The 26,221-nt window shown below is 39.6% G+C and overlaps 2 protein-coding genes across 3 annotated transcripts in view; one reads left to right on the top strand and one right to left on the bottom strand.

The window, feature by feature from the left end:
- Positions 1-8,566, top strand: part of atrip (ATR interacting protein) — a 10,789-nt gene extending 2,223 nt beyond the window's left edge. Inside the window, exons 4-14 of the mRNA XM_015348272.2 lie at positions 68-238; positions 1,301-1,419; positions 2,614-2,777; positions 3,032-3,124; positions 3,236-3,350; positions 3,473-4,159; positions 4,461-4,603; positions 5,340-5,431; positions 5,652-5,738; positions 6,278-6,536; positions 7,022-8,566. Coding sequence (XP_015203758.2) covers positions 68-238; positions 1,301-1,419; positions 2,614-2,777; positions 3,032-3,124; positions 3,236-3,350; positions 3,473-4,159; positions 4,461-4,603; positions 5,340-5,431; positions 5,652-5,738; positions 6,278-6,536; positions 7,022-7,095 — 2,004 coding nt within the window. The 3' untranslated portion in view covers positions 7,096-8,566. The remainder of the gene's footprint in view (positions 1-67; positions 239-1,300; positions 1,420-2,613; positions 2,778-3,031; positions 3,125-3,235; positions 3,351-3,472; positions 4,160-4,460; positions 4,604-5,339; positions 5,432-5,651; positions 5,739-6,277; positions 6,537-7,021) is intronic.
- shisa10.1 (shisa family member 10, tandem duplicate 1) lies at positions 8,395-26,221 on the bottom strand. 2 transcript variants are annotated; one of them, XM_015348273.2, is made up of 6 exons: positions 26,103-26,221; positions 23,934-24,102; positions 23,585-23,659; positions 12,688-12,809; positions 10,023-10,250; positions 8,395-9,681 (listed from the first exon to the last, which is right to left on the bottom strand). In XM_015348273.2, the coding sequence occupies exons 1-6, from the start codon at positions 26,167-26,169 to the stop codon at positions 9,506-9,508; spliced, it is 837 nt and encodes a 278-aa protein (XP_015203759.1). In that variant the 5' UTR covers positions 26,170-26,221; the 3' UTR covers positions 8,395-9,505. The 2 variants fall into 2 exon arrangements, with proteins under 2 accessions (XP_015203759.1, XP_015203760.1); XM_015348274.2 differs by lacking the exon at positions 23,585-23,659 and having other exon boundaries at positions 26,103-26,219.

Below are 26,221 nucleotides of genomic sequence, written 5' to 3'. Positions count from 1 at the left end.
TGTGGTTAACTCGGAAAAGGGTCTAACGAGCGATATCTCTTTTCTTTCTCCCTCCCCTCCCTGTCAGCTGAAGGAAGCGGAGTCTCAGCTGCTGATGAAGAACGGGGAGATCCGAGTGCTGCGGGACTCTCTGCAGCACACAGAGCAAGAGCGGGACAAGCAGAGAAAAGCCCAGCTCCTCTTGGAGAAAGAAAGAGCCAACATCCAGAGTGAAAAGGAGAAGGAGCTGGCAAAGAAGGTCAGCTCTATACATTTTGCATCTGTTCTCCCCACTGAGAACTGGTATGTGGGGAGCATACTGGCGCACTATGGGTGCCATCACGTCATCCGGGTGGGGGCTGCACATTGGTGGTGATAGTGGGATTACTCATTACCTGTAAAGTGCTTTGAGTGGAGTGTCCAGAAAAACACTGTACAAGTGTAAGGAATTCTTCTTCTTCTTCTGCAATCATGTTGGTTAGAATCACTGTGAGACTGGAGCAAAGTGGGGTCTGAAAGGCAGGTTCTCTGCCATTTTTATGTAGTGTTGAGTTGCACGTTGCCAGTTCACTTTCCACATATTGTCTGTTTTCTAAGTCTCAGCTGGTTATTCTTGGACACTGTTGGCTCTTTTAAAGCTAAAATGCTCAAAGGGTAGGGTTGCCATGTGGCTCAAAGTGTAAAAGTGCTCAGGCAGACTACGTGTTGAGATGAATTCCTCTCAGTCTCATTAATTGAGATTAATTAGATTACTAATTGGAATCTTCCTCCTTTCGCTAATTGACCGTGGGCGGGCCTCTGCAGGCAGCACCACTGTCCGTCGTTCACAGCTGCTTGGGAAAATCCGCTCAGTTGATAGGGGTAAGTTGGGTGTTCGTTTGCCAGGGCCCTCTCTGGACAGCAGCAATGCTTGCAACTTGCTGGGCATGTGTAGGCTAGCAGTAACTACATTAGCACTGCAAGAGAAGGCCCTTTACCTAAGCTGGGGTTTACTCTCCTCCCTTCGAAACACTGAGAATCTTTGGGATGTGTCCGGGCAGAGGAGTGGAGTAGTGCCTAAAGCTCTGGACTTGTAACTGGGAAGCTGTATGTATGGCTCATACGCCTGATGAGATGGTACTTTTGAAACGGTGAGCAGGGTGCTTTTATAAATTGCTAGAGGGAAAACACCACACTCTATTAATGGGTACTCTCCAGGTTGTCTTTGTAAATGAGAGGCTTCTTCTGGTCTATTGGTTTAGGGGTACAGTCACATCTGAAAGCACATCAGTTACACACTTTCCTGGTGGGATCTTGACAGTTTTTCTTTCTCGTCGAACAGGTGCAGTCCTTGCAGTCAGAACTACACTTTAAAGAAGCAGAGATGAATGAAATGAAAATCAAACTGCAGAGCTGTGACCGGGGGAATAAACTCACTTTTCCATCTGTTTCTAAACTTAGGTATGTTTTGTTTCAGAATTTATTCTTTGATCTGTAACAAATATAGGTAGTTTTTCGGTCTTAATTATCATGTATAGAAGACCCAGAAATGAGATTTGAAAAGAAGATAAATCATATAGCTTTGTTTGAGTTCTATCAGAAAAAAAGCTTTTTCTGTTTTTTTTTCCTCCAACAAATTCATTAAATATACACGTAGTTATTTCAGTAAATAATGTACCAGGGCTCATTTATTAGTACATACTGTAATTAAAAGCTAGACCAACACTAGGGCCATGGTGCACAAAACTCTCCCAGATGGACTTCAGACCTGTTCTTGCATGCATCCTATATGCCACCCATTTGTGTCCATTTGAATTGAGGTTCCTAGAGTCAAGACTTCAGTGTCTGGCTCTGTCTTTAGTGTTACTCTTTCCTGTTGTCAACTGGACAGGTTCTGATCTAGATAGGTGGGAAATCACTGGGTGCCAGGCAGGTCAGTGAGGTGTGTAATCTAGCACCTCCAACTTGCAATGCTGTGAAAATGTCTAGGTACAACAAGAATGTGCAGCCTGAACTTCTGTCTGGTATCATGCCAGATGCAGCCAGGAAAACGTTGTCTTTGTAAATCTCTGAATATCTGTGAGTTGCTTCAGTGCGCTGAGGGTGCACATTTTGTGGGACCCATCGGCCCCTATGGACCATGTTGTGTCAGGCACCCATGGAAATGGGTGAAATGCCTTTAGTGGTGAGATTTTATTCTATGTTAGCAAATTTCATACTTCTGAGATAGGAATGATTCAGTGCAGGAAAGTATTTGCACACTCCGGTTGCTTGTATTATGGTTATTGAAGACGTTTCATTACACTCACTCCAGTATCTGTCTCATGGCATGGGGTTCATAAACCTCTGTGACTTGACAGTGGATCCTGCCACTGCTGTGCCCCTTTGATGATGGATCATGCTGTACACCTCTGTTTTGATCACATTTGCGCAAGGCAGCCATGTTCAAAGTCACTACGGTGGACAAATGGGCTAATGACGAAGCAGACAGTGGTGTAACAGTGCTCTAAACCTTCAATCATGAAGACAGTGAGAAGTCCCGTTACGTTTTTCTGGGAAGTGACTTTGTAGGTTACTCGTTTGCTTACAAGGTACGAGCAGCATTTTACAGGTCTGGTTATTATAATGGGATATTAACTAGTGGGATGTTTACAGCCCCCGACGATGTTCTCCTGGAATTCTGCAGCAGGAAAGAACTGCCTCTCCTGTAAGCGGCCGGAATTCTTTTCTCTCAAAGGAGGTCTTCTCTGCTGAACTGCCTGTGAAGCACTCGCATGTTAAAGTCCAGAAGGTCAGCCAAGGTTCCTCTTTCAAGGAAGGTATTATTCTATTTACTTTTTTTAACACATACTTGGTAAAACAAGAAAGTAATTGAAGCCCTTTTATTTCTTCTATCTTTTATCCACTATATATTCCAGGAAGCTGAATGACTTTGATTTGAATGGTTTACTCTAAAGAAAAGAGGATTCGTCTTTGTAGTTGCATCAAGACTTCTTTTTGTCGAAACAATGACTTACCTAAATCTGACTGTTATTCCAAAGTCTCAGTTCTCTTTGCTGTATCTCCCATACAGATGAAAAAGCACTTTGCACTGACATGAAAAGAAGCATCAAGGATGATATACATCAACACACTTCCTGTCTATCTGAGCCCGTTCAATTTCAAGGTAAATGACTTGACTCTTGACTCTTGATAAAGTGAATTTAGGACCATGTGGATTGAAGACCTCTACAGTGTCATTTTGAGGTTTAAAATATTATTATTTTTTGCTGTGAAGGATCCATCCTGCTGAACCTCCTGCTACAGTGCCCTCTTTGCCCCAGCACTCTAGGACTCTGTCATCTGCTGTGCATCAGCCCCGACTCGCTATTTCAGCACAAATTCTTCAGTTCGTAAGTGTCTTTGTCCGAAGCATTGAGCGTTGATCTCTCTTTCAACCTCTACACCTTTTAGCTGTTTGTACATATTGACATGGAGCCAAGTTCATTTCAGCCATTTCCCCTCATTTTTCCAGAGCATCATCTCCCGAGTCCTGTGATCCTTCAGCAGAGACTAAAGCCATCCGGCGACCTCACAACAGCTTTAGTAAAGCGCAGAGCCTTGCCATTTCTGGACTTCATATGCTAGCTCTTGACCACAACTCTGATGGTGTCTGGCAGCTAGACACAGACAGAAGAAACTCTGGTGCAGGGCACCTTTTACCGCTATTGGACTATCACATTGGCATGTTTTGCCAGGCACTGAAGAATGTGGAAAAGTCTGGGAAGAGCCCTCGAAGTGGATCCTCTCCCAAAGGCAGTATGAGCTCTGGTACAGAAGAGTCCCTAGTGAACCTTGAAGACTTCGCTCTTGCTGCCCTGAAAGCTCTGTACCATTTAGTGTCCCAGAGCAGGGAAGTGGTTCAGACTTTGCTTTCACAGCAGAATAAGATGTGGACGAAAGAAAGTGATTTGGGAGCCGATAAATCGAAACCGGCTGCGTTTGTTCATGACGAAAACAATCCGGGAACTTCAAAAGTTGACGAAGCAGCGCCTCGTGTCATAGACGCAGTGGAAGAACCTCACCCTTTGTTCAGCAGGCTGCTCCTTCTGGCTGACCCTGTTTTCACAAAGGCTGCCTGTCAGAGAGAGGCCGTGTTAATCAGCAGTTTGACAACCTTGAATATGCTGGCTGAAAGGGCTCCTGAATCACTACTGACAAGGTGGGAACTGGAGAACTTTTGTGATTTTGCGAAACTTGGTGGAAGATTGGTGTGTGTATGGGATAATGATGTGTGATACTTGTGCTGATACTGATTATTTGTAGAACTAGTGAAATCTGAATGAAAATGATAGTCCTGGCTTTGTTCGTTTAACCTCGTCAGTAGCTCAATACAAATGAAAGGACGATTTTTATTGATGGTGTTTTTCAATACCTTAATGTTCTTTCTGTTTGTTCTCTAAGCATTTGCTTCAATTTTACAGCAGAAATGGAAATCTATAGTTAATCTTTTTCTAACACAGGTTCAAGTGTTTCCTCAGCAGCCAGTATTTGATGGGTTGCCTATCGCGAGAAACCTCATATCGAATCGTTTGCCTGACTGTCAGTCTACTGGCTCGTACTGCTAGCAATCAGGATATGGCTGCTCTGCTCTGTTCACACTTAGGTGAGATGCCTTGTTTTAAGAAGATTTTCCATAGTAATTTAGACCTTACATCAGAAGCTACTGGTCCAGTGTCATGCCTTTTCACATTATTTTTATAACGGTGTTCAATGGCTTTATTGTTTTTTTGTCCCATTTTCCTTGTGATTGCTAGCATTATCTCATTTGCAGGATATTTCTCCTGTTCAGTCGCCTTCAGAAATATTCATTCTTCACATTTCTCAGCTCAGCATCCTCTGTCTTTAACTGCATGATGTTGGCGGCAGCCTTTTTAAAAAAAAAGTACACGGCAGACATTTTTAACATACACTGAGATTGCATGAGGGTTTGACCAAATTTATTTTTGTTTAAACCTTGAGCTGGGCAGAAACTGTTGTAAAAGAATGAAAACAGGTGAAATGAGTGATTTGAGTGATTTTTGTTCTTTGTCCTTGTCGGAGGCAAGTTATGTACGTATACTATCAAAGATCTGTGTCTTGGCATTCTCACAATAGGTCAAAAAGGTGCCAAACAAAAATAATTTAAATGAAAACAATGCAGTTAATAAACATCATGTCATTGTATTTTGTAGCTATATAATACTTGCATATAATATTTGTAATTCAATTATTAATTATTACAGCATTATGAGTGATCCTGAAAATGCATTCTTTCCTTGTTGATGGACAATTATGAATGCATGTAAATAAAATTAAGACTATACAAAAAATGAAAGTTGAAGTAATGTTTTTCTTTATAGATGAATGTCCTTTCTTCAGATTATACACATATATAACTCCCAGACCTGATAGACTGGTGACTGACAATTGTGGAACTCAGCTGGATTTAGAGGTGATGTAACCTGCCCGTTGTCTGCATTGTAGAAGAAACAAGATTGTGAATAATATTGTTTCTATTTTGACCATGGAGGATTCCAGTATATTACTTGTGTAGTGTAGGAATTGATTTTTCTGATATGTGTTCATATTTTTTCAGCTTCAGAAAAAGTAATGCATGGTCTTCATAGTATTGTAAGAACTAATTCCAGAAAATTGCTTGGTTCTCTTCGCAGGTTGTTCGGCTCTTAACAAAGCTGTGCACCCAGAGTTCTTCCTCAAGTGCTACTCTTTTTAAATCGTCGTGTCAGTGCAATAAAGAGGTAAGAAAGAGCAGCGTCCGCGGATTGAATTTCATTTGGAAGTGCAATTAGAGAATGACTTGGTCTGTGCTGAAATTTGAGATTTTTAAGGTTGACCTTTCTCTGTAGAAGGTTATTTGGAGCAGAGCATCTCCCAGAAGAATTGAATTGAGCTCAAGGGAAAGGCTTTTCAAGCTTTTATTTACGGGCTTACGGTGCATCAATTCAGATTGCCGACATGCAACCTGGGGCGGAGTGGTGGCTCTGCGGCTAAGGATCTGCGCCTGTGGCTGGAAGGTTGCTGGTTCAAATCCCGCGGCCGGCAGAGGAATCCTACTCCGTTGGGCCCCTCAGCAAGGCCCTTAACCCCAACTGCTCCAGGGGCGCTGTACAATGGCCGACCCTGCGCTCTGACCCCAAGCTTCTCTCCCTGTCTGTGTGTCTGTGTCTCCATGGAGAAAAAGCTGGGGTATGCGAAAAAAGGAATTCCTAATGCAAGAAATTGTATAGGGCTAATAAAGAAACATTACATTACATTACCTTTTTCTGCGTTTGTGCAGATAGTGCGCACCCTAGTGGTGATCCTGCACAGGCAGTGGCTGCAGGTGAGGGCGCAGGAGTGCGGGGAGGAGCAGGGTGTGAGGCCCCAGCCCGGGACCCTCCCGCTGCTGAGGGAGGCCCTGCAGCTGCTGCACTGGCTGTCCCAGCACGACCCCGGCTTCGCCGAGCACTGCCTGGACGTGCTGCACATGTACGGCCAGGTGATCCCAGCCGTCCGGGATGCCTTCCGCAAGATCCCGTGCCTGTGGGGGAGCGAAGGTGAGTGCAGAAATGTCCCGCGCTGTCTGCTTTGGATTTTCAGCCTTTCAGTGATCAGTGTTTATAAATCTGTGCAATAAGAAGAGAATGGAAGTCCCTTTCCTATTTAAACTCGGTTCTGTGACGCATAGAAAAATGTACAGTGACTGATGTTTTTAGTTCTGGTCTTCTCATATGCAACAATACTGATGCTTGTAATTTCCGGGATTGTATTCTTTTAAGCATTTTTCTACATTTCTCTTATGTGAAGCAGCGATATTATGATCTATTGCGAATTTACAAAATAAAAGCATGTGTCGTGTGTTTTCATCTTTGATCTTTGCTGCATTTAAATCTGTTTTTCGCAGCCACATTATGGCCAAACACCCATGTTTAAGTAATGAAGAAAGTTAGGCAAGCCTGAGAAATGTCTGTGCCCCAGCAAGTAAACATGTTCATTGTACTTGTACTTGTTTTTCTCTAATACCTGTTTTTTTGGCGTATAGAATTGGCTTTAGAAGAAATCTGTCGTCCGGAGGCAGATGTGGAAGACATGGATATCGACCATTACTACTCATAGGTGTTTTCAAGTTTGCGGTTTGCTTGCAGGAGTGTAAGTTACATAAAATGCACAGTCTTGGGCATACGTGTTTTTCTTCATTAGCCTTTTACACTGTAATTCACTTTTTAAAGGCATAATACTGACTCCTTTTCAGTGACAGAGACCACATATCGTGTTTTTTTAATTTTATTTAACAGTTTGATTTAAAAAAAACTGCCTCAAGTAACAAATTAAAGGTCTAATTTTCCCTATTGGAAAATCAGCCCTCTAATACATTTACTATGGCATTTTATCTCTCATGAAAGAAAGGACAACACTTTTTTTCTGAACATTTACACAAGAACCATTTCCTCTTGATTCCTGTCAAGCTTATTATTTGTTGCCGATTAAGAACTATTGCATTTCTTCTATTAATTTCTGTGAAATTTAAAGCCACCTTCATTTCCTGATTATGTTCCCACTGTCTAAAAAACTGTATCTATTGTGTATACTCATACTCCTTTTAAATAGAGAATTATGTTATGAATTCTTAAATAAAATTAGCAATTTTGCCTGGAAAATGGACATGGGAGTTCTGTTAAACACTTGCATGAATATTAAATACGAGGAAAAATGCATGATTTAGAGGTTCTAGTCCATTATATTTTAAAACTATTAAATTAAATGTTACACAATCTCAATTTCATTTCAGGTGACAATGAGCAGAATAGCAGTGCTTTATAACACATCCTTATACCTTAATTTTGAACCAGGACAAACTCCATTTTAGAACTTACACAAGTCTTAGCTCTGTGGTTTAATCTATCAATTGTAAAGTGCAAACACTCTGAACTAGTAGATATGTTACCCATATGATATGTTATCTTGAGAACGTGGGCCCATGGCATCTTGCCGAAGTTATTCAAAGTCAAACTGGCTCTGGAAAATACTAGATTTGTTTACAGCCATGCAGGATCACAAAGGTTACAATGAAAAGCTTATATACAGGTTTGGATCTCTTAAGTCTTAATATCCAATGAAATTACTATGATTATTGACAGTTTAATTGTTATTCTGATTAATTCTGCACAGCCAGATGCTGAGTTAAATTACAATTTAAGAGGTTCCCTTTTCATGAATATGGTTAATATAATTGCTTGGAGCCTGCAATTCTGAAATGGATAAAATTGCACTGCAATAGGAAACTTTTCTTCTCCGAAGCAGTATGACAAGACACCATAAAAATCCCACTGTTTTACATCATTCATTACCTGACAGGTGGAAATCCAAGTAAATACTATTTGTGTAATGCAGAAAACAGATGTGCACATAGGAATGTTAGTGGTATCATCACAATGATGTTTATTCCACACAAAAACATATGCATATCTAGTACTTTGTATTTTGTCTAACACCTTAAATACTTCTCACAAGATACTACTAAAACAGGGTGAGGTGTATTGTTAACTCTTCAGAAAGGAAGCAAACTCATCTAACTGCATTTTTTTTTTAGAAAAAATACAAGAAACTGGAAAAAAACGTATTCATGTACAATAAAGGCATTTTAGGTATAAAACAAATGGAATATTTGAATAATTGTTGTGAAAAGGCAAAAGAAGGGCACAACTCCAAGTGGAATGTGCATATTTTTACAACCCATACAGAGGATGAAATGAGGTCTAGTATCCCCGGTTTCTTTTTATCTTTCTCAATGGACACTGTGGAAATGGCTTTTCCTGCATTTACTTAAAACTTTAAATATAAGTAACTCCTTTGTAAAGTAAAGGTTAACATTCTTCGGTTTATTGCTGAGAACCTGAGGAGACTATACAAAGAAAGGTGCCTGTAAAAGGCCATTAAATTCAAAAGCACTGCACTTCTCTTCTTGACCATCATGGAGCACTATGGTAGCACAAAAAACACATTCTGCAGAACAGTAAAACGCCAGCAAGTCTTCAAGTAACTGCTAAGGCATTTCAGTTTTACTACTTTAAGACAGCTGTGACAGCCATACCTTGCAAGACTGAAGTAAACCTAAAATATAAAAATAAAATAGTATAATTTTGAAGATTCAGAGTTAGGTACACATCAACCTCAAGATTTATCGATTTTGACATAAGAGCAAATACCCATTCACTTGAACTTTAATCATCGAAACAGACTCAGAATTATATTTACAAAAAAGTAGAAATTAAACCTATTACACATTTTCCCCGTGCGTATGGTGGGACATTGAGTATTCCCTTTAGAAATAACTGAACCCTGCAAGAGTGGAGAACTGAGATGCAGTGAGAAACACGTTTAAAAAGTTGACGCTTCAGATTAAAAAAAACATTACCACATTTTGTAACCATGTGTAACCGGACGGTTGACCCAGTGTATTCGAGGACAGATAGGTCAATGTGGAAAAGGTCCAATATGTTTTGTGATCTTTCCAGCTGTGTCCCATTCAGTATGCGTTTTTTTGTTGATCCATGTAGGCAGGATTGTAAGCTGGCTGGCTGGAGTTGTAGTCTGGCTGGGCAGGGTACCCCTGCTGGGGAGGGTAGGCAGGCTGGCCACAGTCATAAGACGCTGGAGGGTGTGCAGGGCTATAAGCAGGTTGTGGAGGGTAAGGTGCCGGTCCTGCACAAAAAAAAATCAATACTGACAATTTGAAACGGAAAGAAAAGGTCTTAACATGCCCCAGTGATTTTAAGGATTGGATTTCACATCGCTATGGCCTGTGGCTTAAAAAGAGAGTAGTGTTATGCAGGGACTTTAAATTAAATTGCCAAGTCGTAGACATGTTTGTGCAGACATATGTTCACGTCACGCATAACGTATGCACACATCAGAAATTCATCCGCAAGACGACAACACAAGAGACGAGCCAAGCGTAGTTGCTCCTGCTCTCTGTGAATAACGATTTACTGTGCTGTAGCCAGCAGTAGTGCTGGTCCTTCAGGTCCTCGTGATGCGCTCACCTGGCACGGCCTCTTGGTAAGGCGGGGGGGGTCCGGAGGCCGGGTACGTTGGCGCATACTGCTGCCCTGGGTAGGGAGCTGTTGGCAAAGGCTGGTTCCCATAGCCGGGCTGGACAGGCACAGGCTGGTAGCCTGGGTACTGTGGACCAGGGTAGGTCTGGGGGGCCGCTGGCTGCTGTGGGTAGGGGATCTGCATGACTGTGGTGGTGGCAGTGGTCGTCACTATTGCTGTGAAAACAGAACCCAATATCTTATCAAAGGAGCCCCTGCTGCTGGTATCGTTCTGACAGGTTGTCCGGTTGCTGTAATGGGAGTGAATGTTAGATCGTGGAAAAAGTCACTTGAAATATGGCCAAATTAGCTCTGGGTGTTGCCGAGTGGTTTTTTTTGTTCATAAGTTGATCCTCTAGCATTGCATTATGGATGACAGGCAGGCTGCTCCAGCTGTATGAAGGGCATTGTAAGCTGTCATTTGTTTTTCTTCATTTTAAGAACTACTGCCGTTTTGCATTTCTTACGTTTTGATTTAAATCAAGAAATGTTTCAATAATTCTGTGCTTCATCTGACCAAATCTCTAATTCAGCAATCAGAGATTTAGTAATTTAATAAATAATATTTATACACTTCTATAGGGCTTTTCTGGACACTCCATTCAAAGCGCTTTACAGGTAATGGAGACTACCCTCCACCAATGTGCAGCCCCTCCTGGATGACGCGACGGCAGCCATAGTGCTCCAGTACACTGCCCACACATCAGCTAGCAGTGGGGAGGAAAATAGAGTAATGACGCCAATTCATAGATGGGAATTATTAGGAGGCCATGATTGATAAAGGCCGGGGGAAAGGACACCAGGGTAACACCCCTACTCTTTTCGAGAGGTGCCCTGGGATTTTTAATGACCTCATGGAGTCAGGATCTCAGTTTTACATCTCATACTTTTTACAGTATAGTGTACCCATCATTTTACTGGGACATTAGACGGCAGGGTGAGCGCAACCTATTGGCCCACTAACACCTCTTCCAGCAGCAGCCTTAGCTTTCCCAGGAGGTCTTCCATCCAGGTACTGACCAAGCTCATACCTGGTTAGCTACAGTGGGTGGCCAGTTGTGAGTTGCAGGGTGATACAGAAAGTTTCTGTTGTGAAATATACTAGAGATAAAACAGAACTGAAATTTCAAGCAGCATTTTCAACAAGCAATCTCTTCAGTACATTAGAGATTGGGCCTCTTCAAAAAGAAATCATTACAGTATACACTGGCATTCTAGTTGCAATCCTTATAAGAAATTCCTGTATGGAATTTTCTGAATTCCTTCCATTTTCTATATTCCTCCAGGAGAAATTTTAATTGCCATGATTGCGAACAAGTTTAAGGCTTGGCACATAGAAGTCCAATTCCTGAAAAAACAGAAAAGGGGATTTCCACTCTTGTTTCATCATGTTCACACAAGAAAATTTGAAATTCTGTGTGGTACAACATCAAAGTTGAATGGGGTATCCAGTAGCTTCAGACTGATACAGTATGAACACATTTTGTCTTTTCCTGATGTGTCTGTGGACGTGGGCTCAGCCTTGGAAAATGTGAGTCAGACAGGGTGGAAACCCTTGATCTGCTTTGCATGTAAAAGAATTTCCATATGCGTGCTGCCCCCAACAAGTTACACAGCACTAGGGGCACTGTGTACATTTCTCAGCAGGTTCACTCTAAAATCCTGCCACCCATTTAACTCTTACAAACCTGGAAAATGGAAAGAACTTTCACGGAACATGTTCAGTAAGAAAATGGAACAAAACATTCTCTCAATATGGTTTTCTCTAAACACAATCCATTGTTATCTGCCTCTGGTAAGCAGAGATTGTACATCGTTCATTTTTCACTTTCACCTGGATTAAAAAAATATTTCTGATTGCACTAAATGTATGTGGCAATTGTATGTGTAAAATATTACGTTTTACAGTTTCTTGTCTTCTTCATATTGTTTCATGTTCGGGGAATATGAGGGTGCTTGCTTGGAAGTAAACTGTACTGCCGACTATGTTAAACAGTTGACGTTAAAGTGGCAAGAAATAATATGTTATGACATAGCTGATATTACATCAGCACACACACTCACTTCCCCTGGTGTAGCAATGACACAAAACGTGTGTTGCTGATTTACACAGTTCAGCCACATGAAATGCAATTATGTGTATTTTATTAGCCGGCTGTACAGCAAACTTGCAATAGAATATAATAAAAACCAAACGGGAGACTGAGGGACTCAAAACAGTAAATATGCTCATTCAGAGCACATGCTGGGCACTACAATCCAAATGTCAACAGCTTTAGTGTCATTAGCTGACTTGTGCCAGATCTCCCAAGTCATGGGGTACGACTGGCCAAGAGCCAACAGGCCTGTGGAAGTTTTTTTAGCCTGCAGGACAACTGTGATCTCTAAGATGATTTTCTAGTATCTGCTATTGTGAGGGAGAGCTGGATCTTTCATCCAGCCAGAATGACCTCTCATTGAAGATACTGCAAGACTCACACTCAGCATGCAGTCCACAGCCAAACTGCACTATCATCTTCCAAAACTGGAAAGTGAGTGTGTGTAGTGGTGCCACATTATAAACGATGGTATTTTTATTTCCAAATAAAAGCAATATAAGCACAGCTCAACTTACGTCTTGGAGGTTTTCTGCACATCTTGTACAGGCAGCAGCAGGAACATGTGCAGCAGGAAATTATGATAATGATGAAGATGATAAATATGGTCACTCCAATAGCAATTGACATTCCCATTCCACTGTCCAACATAAAAATAAGGACAAAAATTAAAAAAAGGATCAGCATCTCAGAAATACTCAAAACACTTAAATTTCCCTTGGATATCTCTGAAAGAGGACATTTCCACATTCCACATTTATTACAAAAATCACTCAAGCAATATTTTCCTATGAAGTTCTGAATTGCTTTTAAGTTTAGCTTTACCAGATACAATGCATAAACCCATTCAGAATACCATTTGAACAAATCAAAGTTTTATTTTTGGAGAAAGGTAATGTTTGTTTCAAGAAGGCTGAAGTTCAAGACACAGGAAAAGGTTTTCTTTTAGTCTGAAAGACTAAAGACATCCCAGATTGTATATGAAAACTTAACCCAATATATACTAAGTGTGAAAGAATGCTAGAATTAAATTCCATTTGTATCCCTGGTTTACATCTATAACCATATCCTTAATTCTCCATGTGCTGATTTACATTCATTGGATCCCTGTCCATATTTCTGACATTTAAACACTGGTACTGTTACTATAAGAGAGCTGAAAATTAAGATGAAATAAATACAGTCCCAGTTCAGGGAATTTCATCCTTACAAATATTGTTTTGGCACTGAAGATAAGTGAAATGAATATGCAAAAAAATAGGACTGATGTGACAAAGTCTGATGTTACGCACTGTATAAAAGAAAAGCATACAACAATATTTTAAGGCATGTGTCCTGCAATTTGCCTGGGTTGAATTCAGGCTTAAAAACAGGTCAAAAAAGAACTGGAACATGGTACAGAAAAAGGTTAGGTCTATAGAGGCTTCGGCCTTCAGCCCCGTCCTGCTCATTTAGATCATAAATTAAAAAAAGACTTCCTATATTTGACCGTATATTCCTGTATCACACAGTGAATATAAAATATCCGTTACATTTTCGAGCACCACTCAGACTCAACATTAACATTCTAAACATCCAGGGGTTACTTTCAAGGAAAAGCAGAAAATATACTTCCTCATTACAGAGCATGGTAGAGAACAGACCAGTTTTCCCTAGCCAATCCTGCACAAACGTTACAACACTTGGGTTTAAAAAAAAAACAATAGAAAAAAGCCCACAGTAGAGTCCCGATTATCCGAACTTTGCTTATCCGACATGATGTTTTATCCGACACAGCCAATCACCAGAGTGCACTAGTATATACTGTACAGTGCACGTTGAAAAACAAGAGGAGACAACTGCTAATGATTTCATGTTACCAAGACGTTGGCGAGACCTTGCCGCAAGGAAGAGTAGAAGCATTCATTCCAATCGCTCATTTTTTAAAATAATAACTAACAATAGTTCTGTACTCTGTTATTTTAGTATAACAGTAGATGAATAAACCAGATTTCATACTTATACTGCGCTTCCATTAATCTATGATTTGTATACTCAGTTTCTGGATTATCCGAGATACTATCGGCCCCGTTTAGGTTGGATAATCACGACTCTACTGTACTTCTGCTCTGATGACAAGATAAGTAAGGTTATTAAAATTGTTTTTTTACAGAAATAGTTCAAACCTCATCGTGTTTACTCAACTGAAAGTTCTGCATCTTCAAACAATTTACATTTTAACATTCAGACAATTGGGTTAAAAAAAAATTACTTAACATGTATTTCACCATGCAGTATGTATCAAGGATTTGTGCTTGATCCCCTTTTCCAGATCGTATAACTATCAATGTGAAACCATATGTACTTCACCTCAATGTACTTTATTAAGTTCACAAAATGTAAATGCCCACAACTCCTTAATTTAGCAGTTTCACTTTTTACTGCTCTAGAGAGACGGTAAGAACTGGATAAACCAGACGTTACTATTGAAATGTTTTGCCAGCTGCAATTTCAAAATCTGCTCTTAAACTGTAATGTGTTCAGAGATTAATAACCTCTGTTTTATCTCAAACTAAATGTTCTGAACACTTCACTCTGGTCTTGGCTCCTCAATATTGGCTCCTATCAGAGTGGATAGCATAATCTAATCCAAACATTTAAATCACTGGGCTGTGAGGTACTTTCACCATAGCCTCCATAACCTTTCACACCACAAAACCAATCAGTGTAGGCGTTAGACCTTCAAAGGGGACAGCATTTCAATATGCAGTGCTGTCAGTACTTTGGAAGCAAATTAACAAACATTTATATTGTGGCTTCTGCCGTGTGATTTTATTAGGGTTTTCATATAATTTATATTCATTTTTAAAATGACCTTTTAACGTTTTTTATAGTCATACTGGTAAGGACTTTGAGATGTTGTCCACGAGTACTATGGGTATTACATAACTTTAGATGACAAAATCACAGACGGACTTGGGTTTTATTTACAGCACTTAATGATAAGCCTATACTGTGACAAGAACATTCTGGGTTTTTTCTTCCCACAGAGCTCTTTGCCTTCCTCTGCCCACAGTACAGTTAAATGCAGGTTTTGGAACCGTTTTCATTCAACTTTAGATAACAAAAATCCTGTTTTTTGAAACGTCAGACTGACTTCCTGTAACATGCTTGTGGTAAGAATTCCATATGCTACCGTCTGTGGATATGTTTATAGGGATTGTCAAAAAGTTCCATCTTTCAAACAAGAATCAGAACCTTTTATTTTATATTTATTATATTCTTGAATGAGCTTTCCATACTGACATGCTGTCCAAGATGTAGGGCAACCTTGTGTTAGGCCAGATTAGGAAGATTGATGAAAATGGAGAAATATTATTCATGTTAATTATCTGGGTGTACAATTCCATAATAATTTGGATAATAATGCCAGTCAGGTCATCCACTGTATTTTTAGTGCAACCTTTACAAGAGACCTAAAGCCTGCATTAACCTCACTTGGAACACTCAACTGATCACTTCATTAAATTTAATGAGGTAAATCTGCTTTAGAAAACAGAGCCACAAGTTAACTTCCGTTTCTCTTTGCACCCTGATCTGCGTAACAGCAAAAGGCAGAGATTTTATGTTGAGTACCTTTTCCACAAAAAACAGAATCCACCGACTGTACAGTACATGGATTTTTGCTTTATATCAGTCACATCTTGCAATGCTTTATATTTATCTAATCTTTCATTTAACCAGATAAATGAACTGAAAACAAAATCAATTACAACATCAATGTAGATATTATCCATTTATATTTATATAGCAGGCTATTAAGCGAAACACTAAGTATTTAACTATCTTGCACAAAGGTACAGCACCTGCAGATCACCTTGATTTGAACCCATTAACTCCTTCACAGCCCAGCACCCTAACCACTATTCCACAGCACCTTCCAAAATTACTGGGTCTTCATCAGCTGCTACTAGCCCACCATAACAGAACAGTTGTCAGTAATCTCAACCTTGTAAATACATTTTTATATATTTATTTTTTAAAAAGACAGAAAAATGTGCGTATGATGAGACCTTGTTCGAGACAGGCTTGTTCGTGTGTCATTTCTTGGTGAGGTAAATGACCACAGACCAATAGAATGTGCTCAATGGCAGAAAACTAAACGGATGTCATCATGCAAATACATCTTCTGTCCAGTGCAGTTTGCCATCTAGAAAGAACATCTTTTCAGATGCTTTCAGTTTTTCAGCACAAGCAGTATAATATGGTGCTCCACTTCCACTGTTCTTCAAATAAAATGATCATCATGTGCTTTCTTGATCAAGCAGGAGAGAGAAATTGGCAGCCCGACAGTTAGGATGAAGTTGACTGAACCCCCTTTACGTTTGTCAGGAATGAGCCAGGGAGCTGCTGCAATGGTATGGATGGGGTGGTGGGAGATACACGTGTACACCTAGACGCGTGTATGAAGGGAAGTGTCTACATACCTAAAAGAGCGGAAATAAGCGAGATTAAGATCTAAACATTTTTGATAAACTCCATTTAGCATACAAAACCCCAGTTTTAAGTGGCATTAAGAGCACAAAATGGATTTGCTGGTAATTTAAACAGGTTCATCTGGTATTTTACACTGTTACACTGAGACTCGATAGAATGCATCACTTCAATATGAAGAAATAAGTCAAAGCTTTTTTTTTTTAAGAGGAAGAAGGGAAAAACACTTCAACCCCTTTTCCTTCCATTCATTTTCTGCGTCTTTCAAATCAAGAGTCCCGTCAAGCAACAGGCCAAAGGCAGAGTACAGCCTGGACAGAACGCCAGGCTTAACCCCATTTCCAATGCAGGCGCTAACGAGACAACATTGTGCGCACAGTCCATCTCAGATCAGTGGTTGAAATGTCGTGTACAATTCTTCGCCACCTTAATAAATAGACAGCAATCTTACATTTCTATTTCAGAATAATTTTCTGCCACAGTAAAGAAATACTAAGCAGCAAACGCACTATGGATGGAACTGACAGCAGTTAGAGGAGAAAGATATGGTTCACTTACCCGAACACCGTTCTCTAATGTTAGAAACGACTGTGTTTTGTCAGTATAAAATAGAGTCGCACGTTTGAGGCCTGAGGCATTCGTTATGCAGAAAGCTGCTGCCACAGACGGCTTACTTCCTGCTTCACTGCACCCGCAGAGAGGAAACAGTCTGTCAGCTAAAGCTTTGTTTAGGCAGAGCAGTCTCTTCAGGTAGCAGCATGTGGAGGGAGGGAGGCAGGAGGAGGGTTTGGTAACGAGTACCAGCCATTTACATCACCCCATTTCTTGTACAGACATGAGAGTCAGGGACCAGATCTGGATGGAGCACCTTTGTTTGATCATTTTTCATTTGCATATTGACAAAATATTTAATAAAAATAGAAAATCCTACTGAGTAAAAACATTGAAGTTATAGAGACTGTTTCCAATGACATTCGTGCGCCGTTTCTATTACGGTTTCAAAACGTCAAATTACAGCGAGTGTAAATTAACTAAGGAGAAAATGACTGAAAATCCCCTCCTAAACTCACGCTACCCAGAGTTGTGAAACCCAACAGGCATGGCAGGTGAAAAACAATATCGATTCTATCGTACAAAGGCAGTGACCCACACAGTTGAATTGATCACACAGGGCTATGACAACAGGCTCGAGAATGTAACTGAATTGTAAACCTTTTCTTCGGACAAACGCCAAGCCTTTCCAACTTAAGTTTTCTTTCCACAGTAAGAAAACACACCAGCAAGGCATTATACAAATATAGGGAAGATTTTGAGGCCTAATTCCTGAAAAAAAGTTCCTGAATTACCTCACTCTTCACGAAAGCCACTTGACCTGTTTTGTATGTTGTCAATAATACCATCCAAATAACTAGCTCAAGAATGTACAGTAAGCCTCACTGCTGACATGTACCGCATTGAAGGTACACAAAATATGTTGCAATATTGACAACTGTATCATCTTCATACCTTAGTGACTTGGAGGTAATGCTTCTCCGAGATGAAAGGTATTAGGTAAAATACCACACATTACAGACTCAATCTTAATAATCACTTTAGCAAATTTACAACTATGCTTAACCATGTTAAAAAAAAAAACTCTTACAGCTAATCATTCACAAACCAACATCTGTAATTGACCTGCAGTGAATTGACTGTGAAGAGTCTTCACATGGGTGTTTGTCAGTATGTTTTTTTAACTCTGAGAAAAAAAATGAAATTAGCAATTTTTTGTAGCTCTGTAAAATTAGGTTCTGTTGAAAATGGTGGGAGCGGATTGGTGGCCAGTGGTTAACATTGCTGGCTCACAGCACTGAGACCCCGAGTTCAGTTCCTGGGGTTTTGTATGTGCTCACATATTTCCACCAGGTGCTCCCGTTTCCTCCCACAGACCGAAGACATACTGGTAGATTAACTGGCTTGTGGAAACATTGGCCCTGGTGTGAGTGTGTGTGTCTGCGTCTGACCGTGCCCTACATTGAACTGTTGACTCATCCAAGATAGCCTTCTCCCCCACTGTATCGGATAACGTAGTTAGAAAATGGATGGATGAAAGTGGTCGAGCAATTCAGCCCGACATCCGGAAGAGCAAAAACCAGAACTCTACTAACCTTATGAGCCAAGGCAAATCATATAATTTGACAAAAATGTAGCAAAATCAAGCTTGCTCTCTCTCTCTCTCAGTACAGGTTACAGTACTGAGTGTTACCACATCCAGTAATAAACACTGACAGAGAAAGAGGAATGCAGCTTTGGGTGTGTCTACAGCCTCAAGGAGCTTTAAGGTCTGTAATAATCAGGAAATGAAACTTAAGAGATAAACCTGAAACATTCAGCATACAATGTCGAAACAAACTAAGAAAATATTCATTACTTCTCTTTAGTTAGCTTAATAAGTATAGAGAAGCAGCACTGTTCTTATATCTCCACAGACACAGTGCTAATAATAAAAGTGTGTTCAGACTTCAGACTAGTTTATCATAGAAACAGTGACGTTTCCACCCCTTGCTGATTTCCTGTTCAGAACCTAACGTAAACAAGCAGAGCCATTAAAACAGCTTTTTGATACAAGTACTGCATTTTAAATTTCAACACCAAACTCATTCCTTCACATGACTATCATACAAAAACAGAAAAAGAAAATATTAACCAGTGTTCTTGTTTTATACAAAAATGGAAAATAAATGTCAGTCTGGTTTAGAGGCTTGCTGATGCAAAAATGTAAAAACTGGTGCTGCCATCATTTATGATTATCCATTTAAAACTTAACATATATATAGTCAGATTCATTAAATACTGATTTCTACGCATGCATTTTCAACTTTAACATCACTTTTAACTTTATAATGTGCAATTTGTTTTTAAGTGTTTACAGTAGCTGAGAGTTTAAGATTTTACACTGTTTTACATTTACCTTTAAATGTTAGTAAATAATAGCTATTTAGTTGAGTAAGCACGTTTGTACCCAGTTTGTAATCACATTTCAATTTTAGGCTATACTTTATCTCTTGAGACACGTAAATTCATTTGTATATTTGCTGGAAGTTATTTCAGTCCTTCATTCAGCCTCCAAGTCAGCTCTGCATGAACATGAAATGAAGTGAACAGAGCCTTTGAATGGTGCTAGAAGACCAAGACGCACTAGAGAGGTTAATTAATGAGACTGGTGCATTTCCCCACCAAAAAAAGTGTTTAAACCATTGTTGTTATTATCATCATCATCAACATTTGCAGAAAGATGGATGTGTTTGTGTGGCTCAAAGAGGAACTGCAGTCCCAATTTCTCAGACTGGCTATTAAATCTTGTAAACAAAATAAATTCATTGACATTACAGAAAACAGTTTTCAAATTTCAAATGAAGCACAAAATCGTGAACTGTGAGAATGTCCTGCACAGTCGCCATGTTGTCGAGAGTCTGTGTGAATTACCATGTGATGCGGCCCTTCCTGCCCACTAGTACTGTAATGACATATGTCATGTGACGGATGAGCAAATAAGTACAGGTTGTGAAAGCAGACATTTCACCACAGAAATCTTCCAACGTGATTTGCACGCAGAGTTAAAAAGTAGTAGAGTATTTGTCAGCAAAACCGTCTTGAAATCGAGAGCAATATTTCTATTGGATTAAAAGAGATGGATTCATAATTCTTATTGTTTACAACGTAATAGGGCCACTTCACGTTGGAAGTTTTTTGCCTTGTTTTGAATCACAGAGTACAGTGCCGCGCCTACCTGGAAATGTCATCTATTTTGCGATGTCAATTTCAGCCTTTTCAAGTTACTGTGTAATAATAATAATAATAATAATAATAATAATAATAATTATTATTATTATTATAATTTCTTACACTTATATAGCACTCAAAGAGCTATATAACTCTGACACTCCACTCAAAGCGCTTTACAGTTAATGGTTACAGTTAAATTTGGCCAGGATGCCAGAGTTACAGCCCTACTCTACGCCCTGGGATTTTTAATGACCACAGAGAGTCAAGACCTCGGTTTTACGTCTCATCTGAAGGACGCCGCCCGTTTACAGTATAGTGTCCCCGTCACTATACTGGGGCATTAGGACCCACATGGACTGCGGGGTGAGCGCCCCCTGCTGGCCCCACTAACACCTCTTCCAGCAGCAACCTTAGTTTTTCCCAGGAGGTCTCCCATCCAGGTACTGACCAGGCTGACACCTGGTGAGCTTCAGTGGATTACCAGTTGCGAGTTGCAGGGTGATATGGCTGCTGGCTAGATTTTATTTTCATTAAGTACTTTTCAAACCACATCGATGCTGATTCTTTCTAACCCCGAAATATAAAAATAGCGTTGCAGTTCCCCTCTAAGCAACTACTTTCTTTTCAATGAAGCTGCTAACACACACACACACACACGGCAAGGGTTTTATTAAGATGCTGCAGTTTTCAAATATTAATTCTTTGAGCACAAACTAGGTGATCAGTAAAAGTTATCCATCTATTATCAGAAAGCTTATCCTGGTGAAGGTCGCAGGCAAGTTGGAGCCTATCCTGGAAAGTATAGGGCACCACGCCAGGGCTCGAGCACGTAGCTGCTCTTTCCCTGGATGGGTTTCCAATCAGAGAAAGGAACAATTCAGAACAGCGACTCAAACCTGGCCCACGTGCCTTCGGAAGGAGGGAATGAATCGGAGTCCCCATAGAAAACCCACACAGACTCTACACAGAGACAGGTGCTCGAGATCAGAAACCTCCCCAGGACTGTGGAAGCAACACCCTCATTACCAGGCCATCTCCAAAAATAAATCACAAAGCCGCAATATTCACATTCACATTCACTGTTGGGAGCGTATAATCTGCAATATCATCATCCAACTCTTCAGCCGGACTTGAATCTAAACTTTTTTTGATATAGTGTAGAAACAATAAACAGTATATTCATCATTCAAAACTGTTGGAAGCGCGTGACAAAATCAGATTGGAGGCTGAACCTTTTCGCTGCATGGTCTTGTGTAAACACGAATCAGGCTTTTTTCTCACTTCAATTCACTGTGGGCCAACAAACGGACTACCGTGATGTATTGTAATGAGGAAGTCTTTATTTCAAAACGACTTTGGCTTCTGCCTGTCATTTGGTGGATGCACAGTGTGGGCCACTAATCTTCCACTGCTTCATTTAACATCACAGAATTACCATTGTGATTTTAGCTAAATTACAGTAAAACATGCCCAATAATCTGAACTGAAATTGGTGGGAGTGATTTCACTGTTTTTGTCTTATTTAAATGTCTTGGTCACAAAACGTGTTACAGCATATGTTACAGATTCGAAGAGATACAATATTTCCTGTGGTTTCTTTTGCAAGCCAGAAAGTAAAAACACTGTAGCCTAGCAGTCATTTCTCACTTTGAGTCACAGAAGTTTAATCTGCTTCTTGGGGGAAAAAAAAACGTTCCATTCTGTAAGGTGTATCAAACACATTCAAATCCAAGACATTCTCTTTAACCAACAAACCTATAAAACCCCACAAAAGAAGGTATATAGATACCTTCGGCTGGAAACTCACTTCAAGCAGATGAAGATCATCAAGAACAAAACGAAAAAATGGTCTATAGATACAATTCATTGTATGCAATGGACCAGTCACCTGATTTAGCTCAGTGAATTCAGAAAGACAATGTTAGTCAGGCTTTGAATAAACCAGTATTAAAGGGGAATCTAACACAATGACACTTCGAATGGATACTGCATTGTTTTTCCTGTCTGAAGCCAAATTATAGATATTCCTCACATGTGATTTTTAAGTTAAAATTATTTGGAAGGAAAATGTAATGCAGAAATACCTTTACAAGAGGGTGCGTTCTCAAGTCAGGCACAAGAAAGGAAACAAAATCTTCTAATACTGCACTTTGGATCATTTCACCACATAAGTGCTGTGTGCTTTTTGAAAGCCTCTTTGTCAATTTAAATATGCAATACTGGCTTGTTTTGTTACAGCTAATACAATTTTCATGTTCGGTCACTGAAATATTCATGCTTCGTTATTACAGCAGATCTGATATTCCAGTGTTTCAGCTGACATTCAATTCAACCATTCTGCAATACACATTTCACACAGGAAATTACGCTAGCACGACAAGAACAAAAACAAAATCTTTCCTGGCAAGAAACATTCCTAAGAAAGCAATCGTTCTACGATTTTTAGTACAATTTCTTATGGTTCTCATCTAGACAACATTAGTTAATAACTGAAACCTCCATAACAATACAAAGACGTACACCAAAATCGCAGTGCTAAAAGAAGCTATACTGAAAGTATTCAATGCATGAGTAAGATTATGTAGAATTGGCCACCATGTTACAAAAAGAAGACAGAACGGGAGTTCTGAGAAGAGACCTGGAATAATTCCCAGACTAGAAGGAATGTCGAAAGTCAAGATAAAACAAACGACAGATTTTCAAAATCAAGACGAGAACTGACCAAGTCACCACACAAAAACGCATCAGACTCAAAGCTGAAAAAACTTAAGACTATTTAGACTGAACATCAAACAAAAGGTACATTGCACAGTTGCGGGTATTGGGAACTAACTGCTATGCCATGTTATTTAAAGTCTTTCGTGGAGTGGCTGAATGAATTTCTAAGATACTACTAACCAAACATGCAAGACGTAATTAAAGGCCTTTCTGTTCTTCATAGATATGTTAGATCACAAGGCATGTATCTTGCCTGCTCACCATGAATCCTGTCCATGCCGAGTTACAGTGTCTGGCTGTACTGTAAAAACTTAAATTTATTCTGTGAGAAAGTCATCAGCCATTTCATCCAGCAAATCTTAGCTCTGCGTCATCTGCCTATGCAACATAAATCACATATATGGAATTATCTGGATGGGTAAAACTCACGCTCCTAGGTTTGATTCTAAACTGGGTCACCTTGTGTGTGAAGTTGTCATGCTTTCCCAGGCACTATATGCAATTTCTCCAGATTTTCCCATTTCATCCCACCTCCTAAAGACAAAACAAAAGTGGCAAACGAGAGGAGACTCTTCAGTCCATTTAGCCCATGTGGTAGTTATTAGCTAATCGATCACAGAATCTCATCCAGCCCCTTTCTCGAAAACGTTTAACAACCCCACTGAGCACTGAGCTTTCACACAAGTGGGTTTTTGTAATGTTTCTTCAATGTTTCTTCCCTACTCATATCAATTTATTATCACATCAAAAATAGTTCTAGTAGTATGCAAAAAGGCGGAAAAATATTAAGAGTACATAAAATGCTTACCTCCTAATAAAGCATGTTTTCTGCTCATCTTCATCCAGTTTGTCAGAAAACCTCCCACAACAATATCTATTTTCACAACTTCCACAACAGAATTGAAAGAGGGAGCATTTTTGTTCTCCATGAAACTTTCCCAAAGAGTCAATGTAACTTTCACAGTCATCAGATAAGGCTGAAAACAAATACATAAGCATTAGGACCAACACATATCACAAAAGGGCAGACTGGTTGGGATGCTAGTAAACAAACATAAATCTTAGGCATTACACTTACTGTAATATGCAGCACAGAAGGGGGGTATTCACCTGGGAGTTTTGTGAGCCCATTGATAAAACATTTGGAATTAGAGTTTATTTCCTGAAGGTTTGGTTAAGGAAGTTTGTTGTCTTTTAGAAAAAATAAGACCTTGTGCATCTAATCTTTTCTTAAACCCCAGACTATAAAATGGTCACTTCTAAGTCACAAGTATATTCAGGATGACCTTGTCAAGCGCTGAACAATGTTTTTAACTTTCCAGCCATGTCTTTTTGTGTGCTGAGGGACCACAGCTGCAGATTTTGACATGTTTTATATTCTTGTGGAAGCAGACTCCTAGCATGCCAAAATATGAATGCTGTTAAAAATGACTTGTCTGGGAAACACTTCGAAGACCAACAAGCAATCATCTCAGTAAGAAGTGTCATTCTGGGAGAAGACTGTGAATATTCCACTTCAAATCTGATTTATTAAAATTACATTTTTGTGCAAGAATACCCTGCAACTTCTTTAGGCAGTTAGAAGAAAGCAAATAAGTTCAGAGAATGCAACACATTTAATGCTGAAGAATCTCTTTAGTCAAATTATTTAGTGTTATTTGATTTTCCTGCAGAACAAGGAGTACCCATTTTTACAGCTGAGCATTTTACGGAAGCAATCTGAATGCAATAGTTTACTCAAGGGTGCGAGTAAGGAGTGAGATTATGCTAACAACAATATACCGTATATGACTCTCAGGTTCCATTAGGGACATCTGACACGTTTCAAACAGCCTCAGCTTCAAATATTATTATGTTATATAATTACCTATACCCCTCCAGGCTTTCGTGTTATGGCTTTGCTTACAATACTTTAAGAGCAATTTAACAGTACTGTTAGGTGTTTGAAACGCCCATTGTTTCAGCGTCTCACCTTTACCGTTAAAAATGACTGGGAAGTATCATGGGATTCTGCAATACAGCTGTCAAATACTGCTCGAGATTGTATTATTTTCTGTGAAATCTTGTGTGCACTCGTCGTTATTTTATTCAGAGTGATTTCGAAAATAGAAAATAAGCATATTCGCATGTTCAAGGTGTAAACAGTTATAGTTGCTGACTTTTTTTTCCCTTAAAAAATTCCCAGTAATGGGTATGATAGTGGTTTTCTGTTTGTGAATTGCAGTATATCAGCCTGTATAACTTGCTTACGTTTGTTACCAAGGCAAGAAGAGCTCTGCCCCCCTGAATAGGTTGGAAGGGCGCGTTGTAAAAAAAGCACATCAAAAAGTAATTGGGTTACTATACATGTACTAAATTTACGTACGGGAGGTACAGATTGTTTAAATATAGTATTAATGAAAAGAAGTTACAAATGTAACTTAAATATTTACTGACCACATACCGTACGCATTTAATGTGCTCTCACTCCGTATTGCACACGAACCATACGTTCAGTACGCTGCCATTCACTCACACGTACACATTTAAATAATATACATGTACAAGTAAAATAGCAGCCAAACGAGAATCCAAGGAAATGCAAGGCTTCAAAAACAACTCAGTTAAGTTCTAGAGTTTAATATTCAAATCACACAAAAAATATTATGTGGACATTAAAGAGCGCCGTGATGATGGCTTTTAGAAACACATGATTCACTTTCACTTCCTTGGAAGACTTGAGGGACAAATGAAAGGAAAAAAGGATCTCTTTATATGTTAATTAAAACGCGTTTGTTCTCAGTCAATACCACGGTGTCTCAGTAGAAAGCCTGTGAAGGTTCCAACACTTTTTTTTTCCTATTCAAAACCGCATAGACGATTCCTTATCTGCCAGAATCGACAGAAAGGGGTGGAGAACTGTGGATTCTTCAGCATTGTCCTTTTTTTTTTTAAAAAAAAGAGAGAGATAAAGCACACAGCGATTGTTCAAACTTACCAACAGGAACAAAAACAGCAAGTGTGATAAAAATAATTAAAGAAGTCCCCGCCATGTCTCTTCTCATTGTCGAGACTCCTACTTAAAACACTGCTGTCCGATGGTAACAGGAAATTTTC

Source organism: Lepisosteus oculatus, chromosome 4, assembly GCF_040954835.1.
Source record: "Lepisosteus oculatus isolate fLepOcu1 chromosome 4, fLepOcu1.hap2, whole genome shotgun sequence".
In the NCBI taxonomy this organism is placed as follows: Eukaryota; Metazoa; Chordata; class Actinopteri; order Semionotiformes; family Lepisosteidae; genus Lepisosteus; species Lepisosteus oculatus.
Note: the sequence above shows the minus strand (reverse complement) of the source record. Positions and strands in the feature narration are given on the sequence as shown.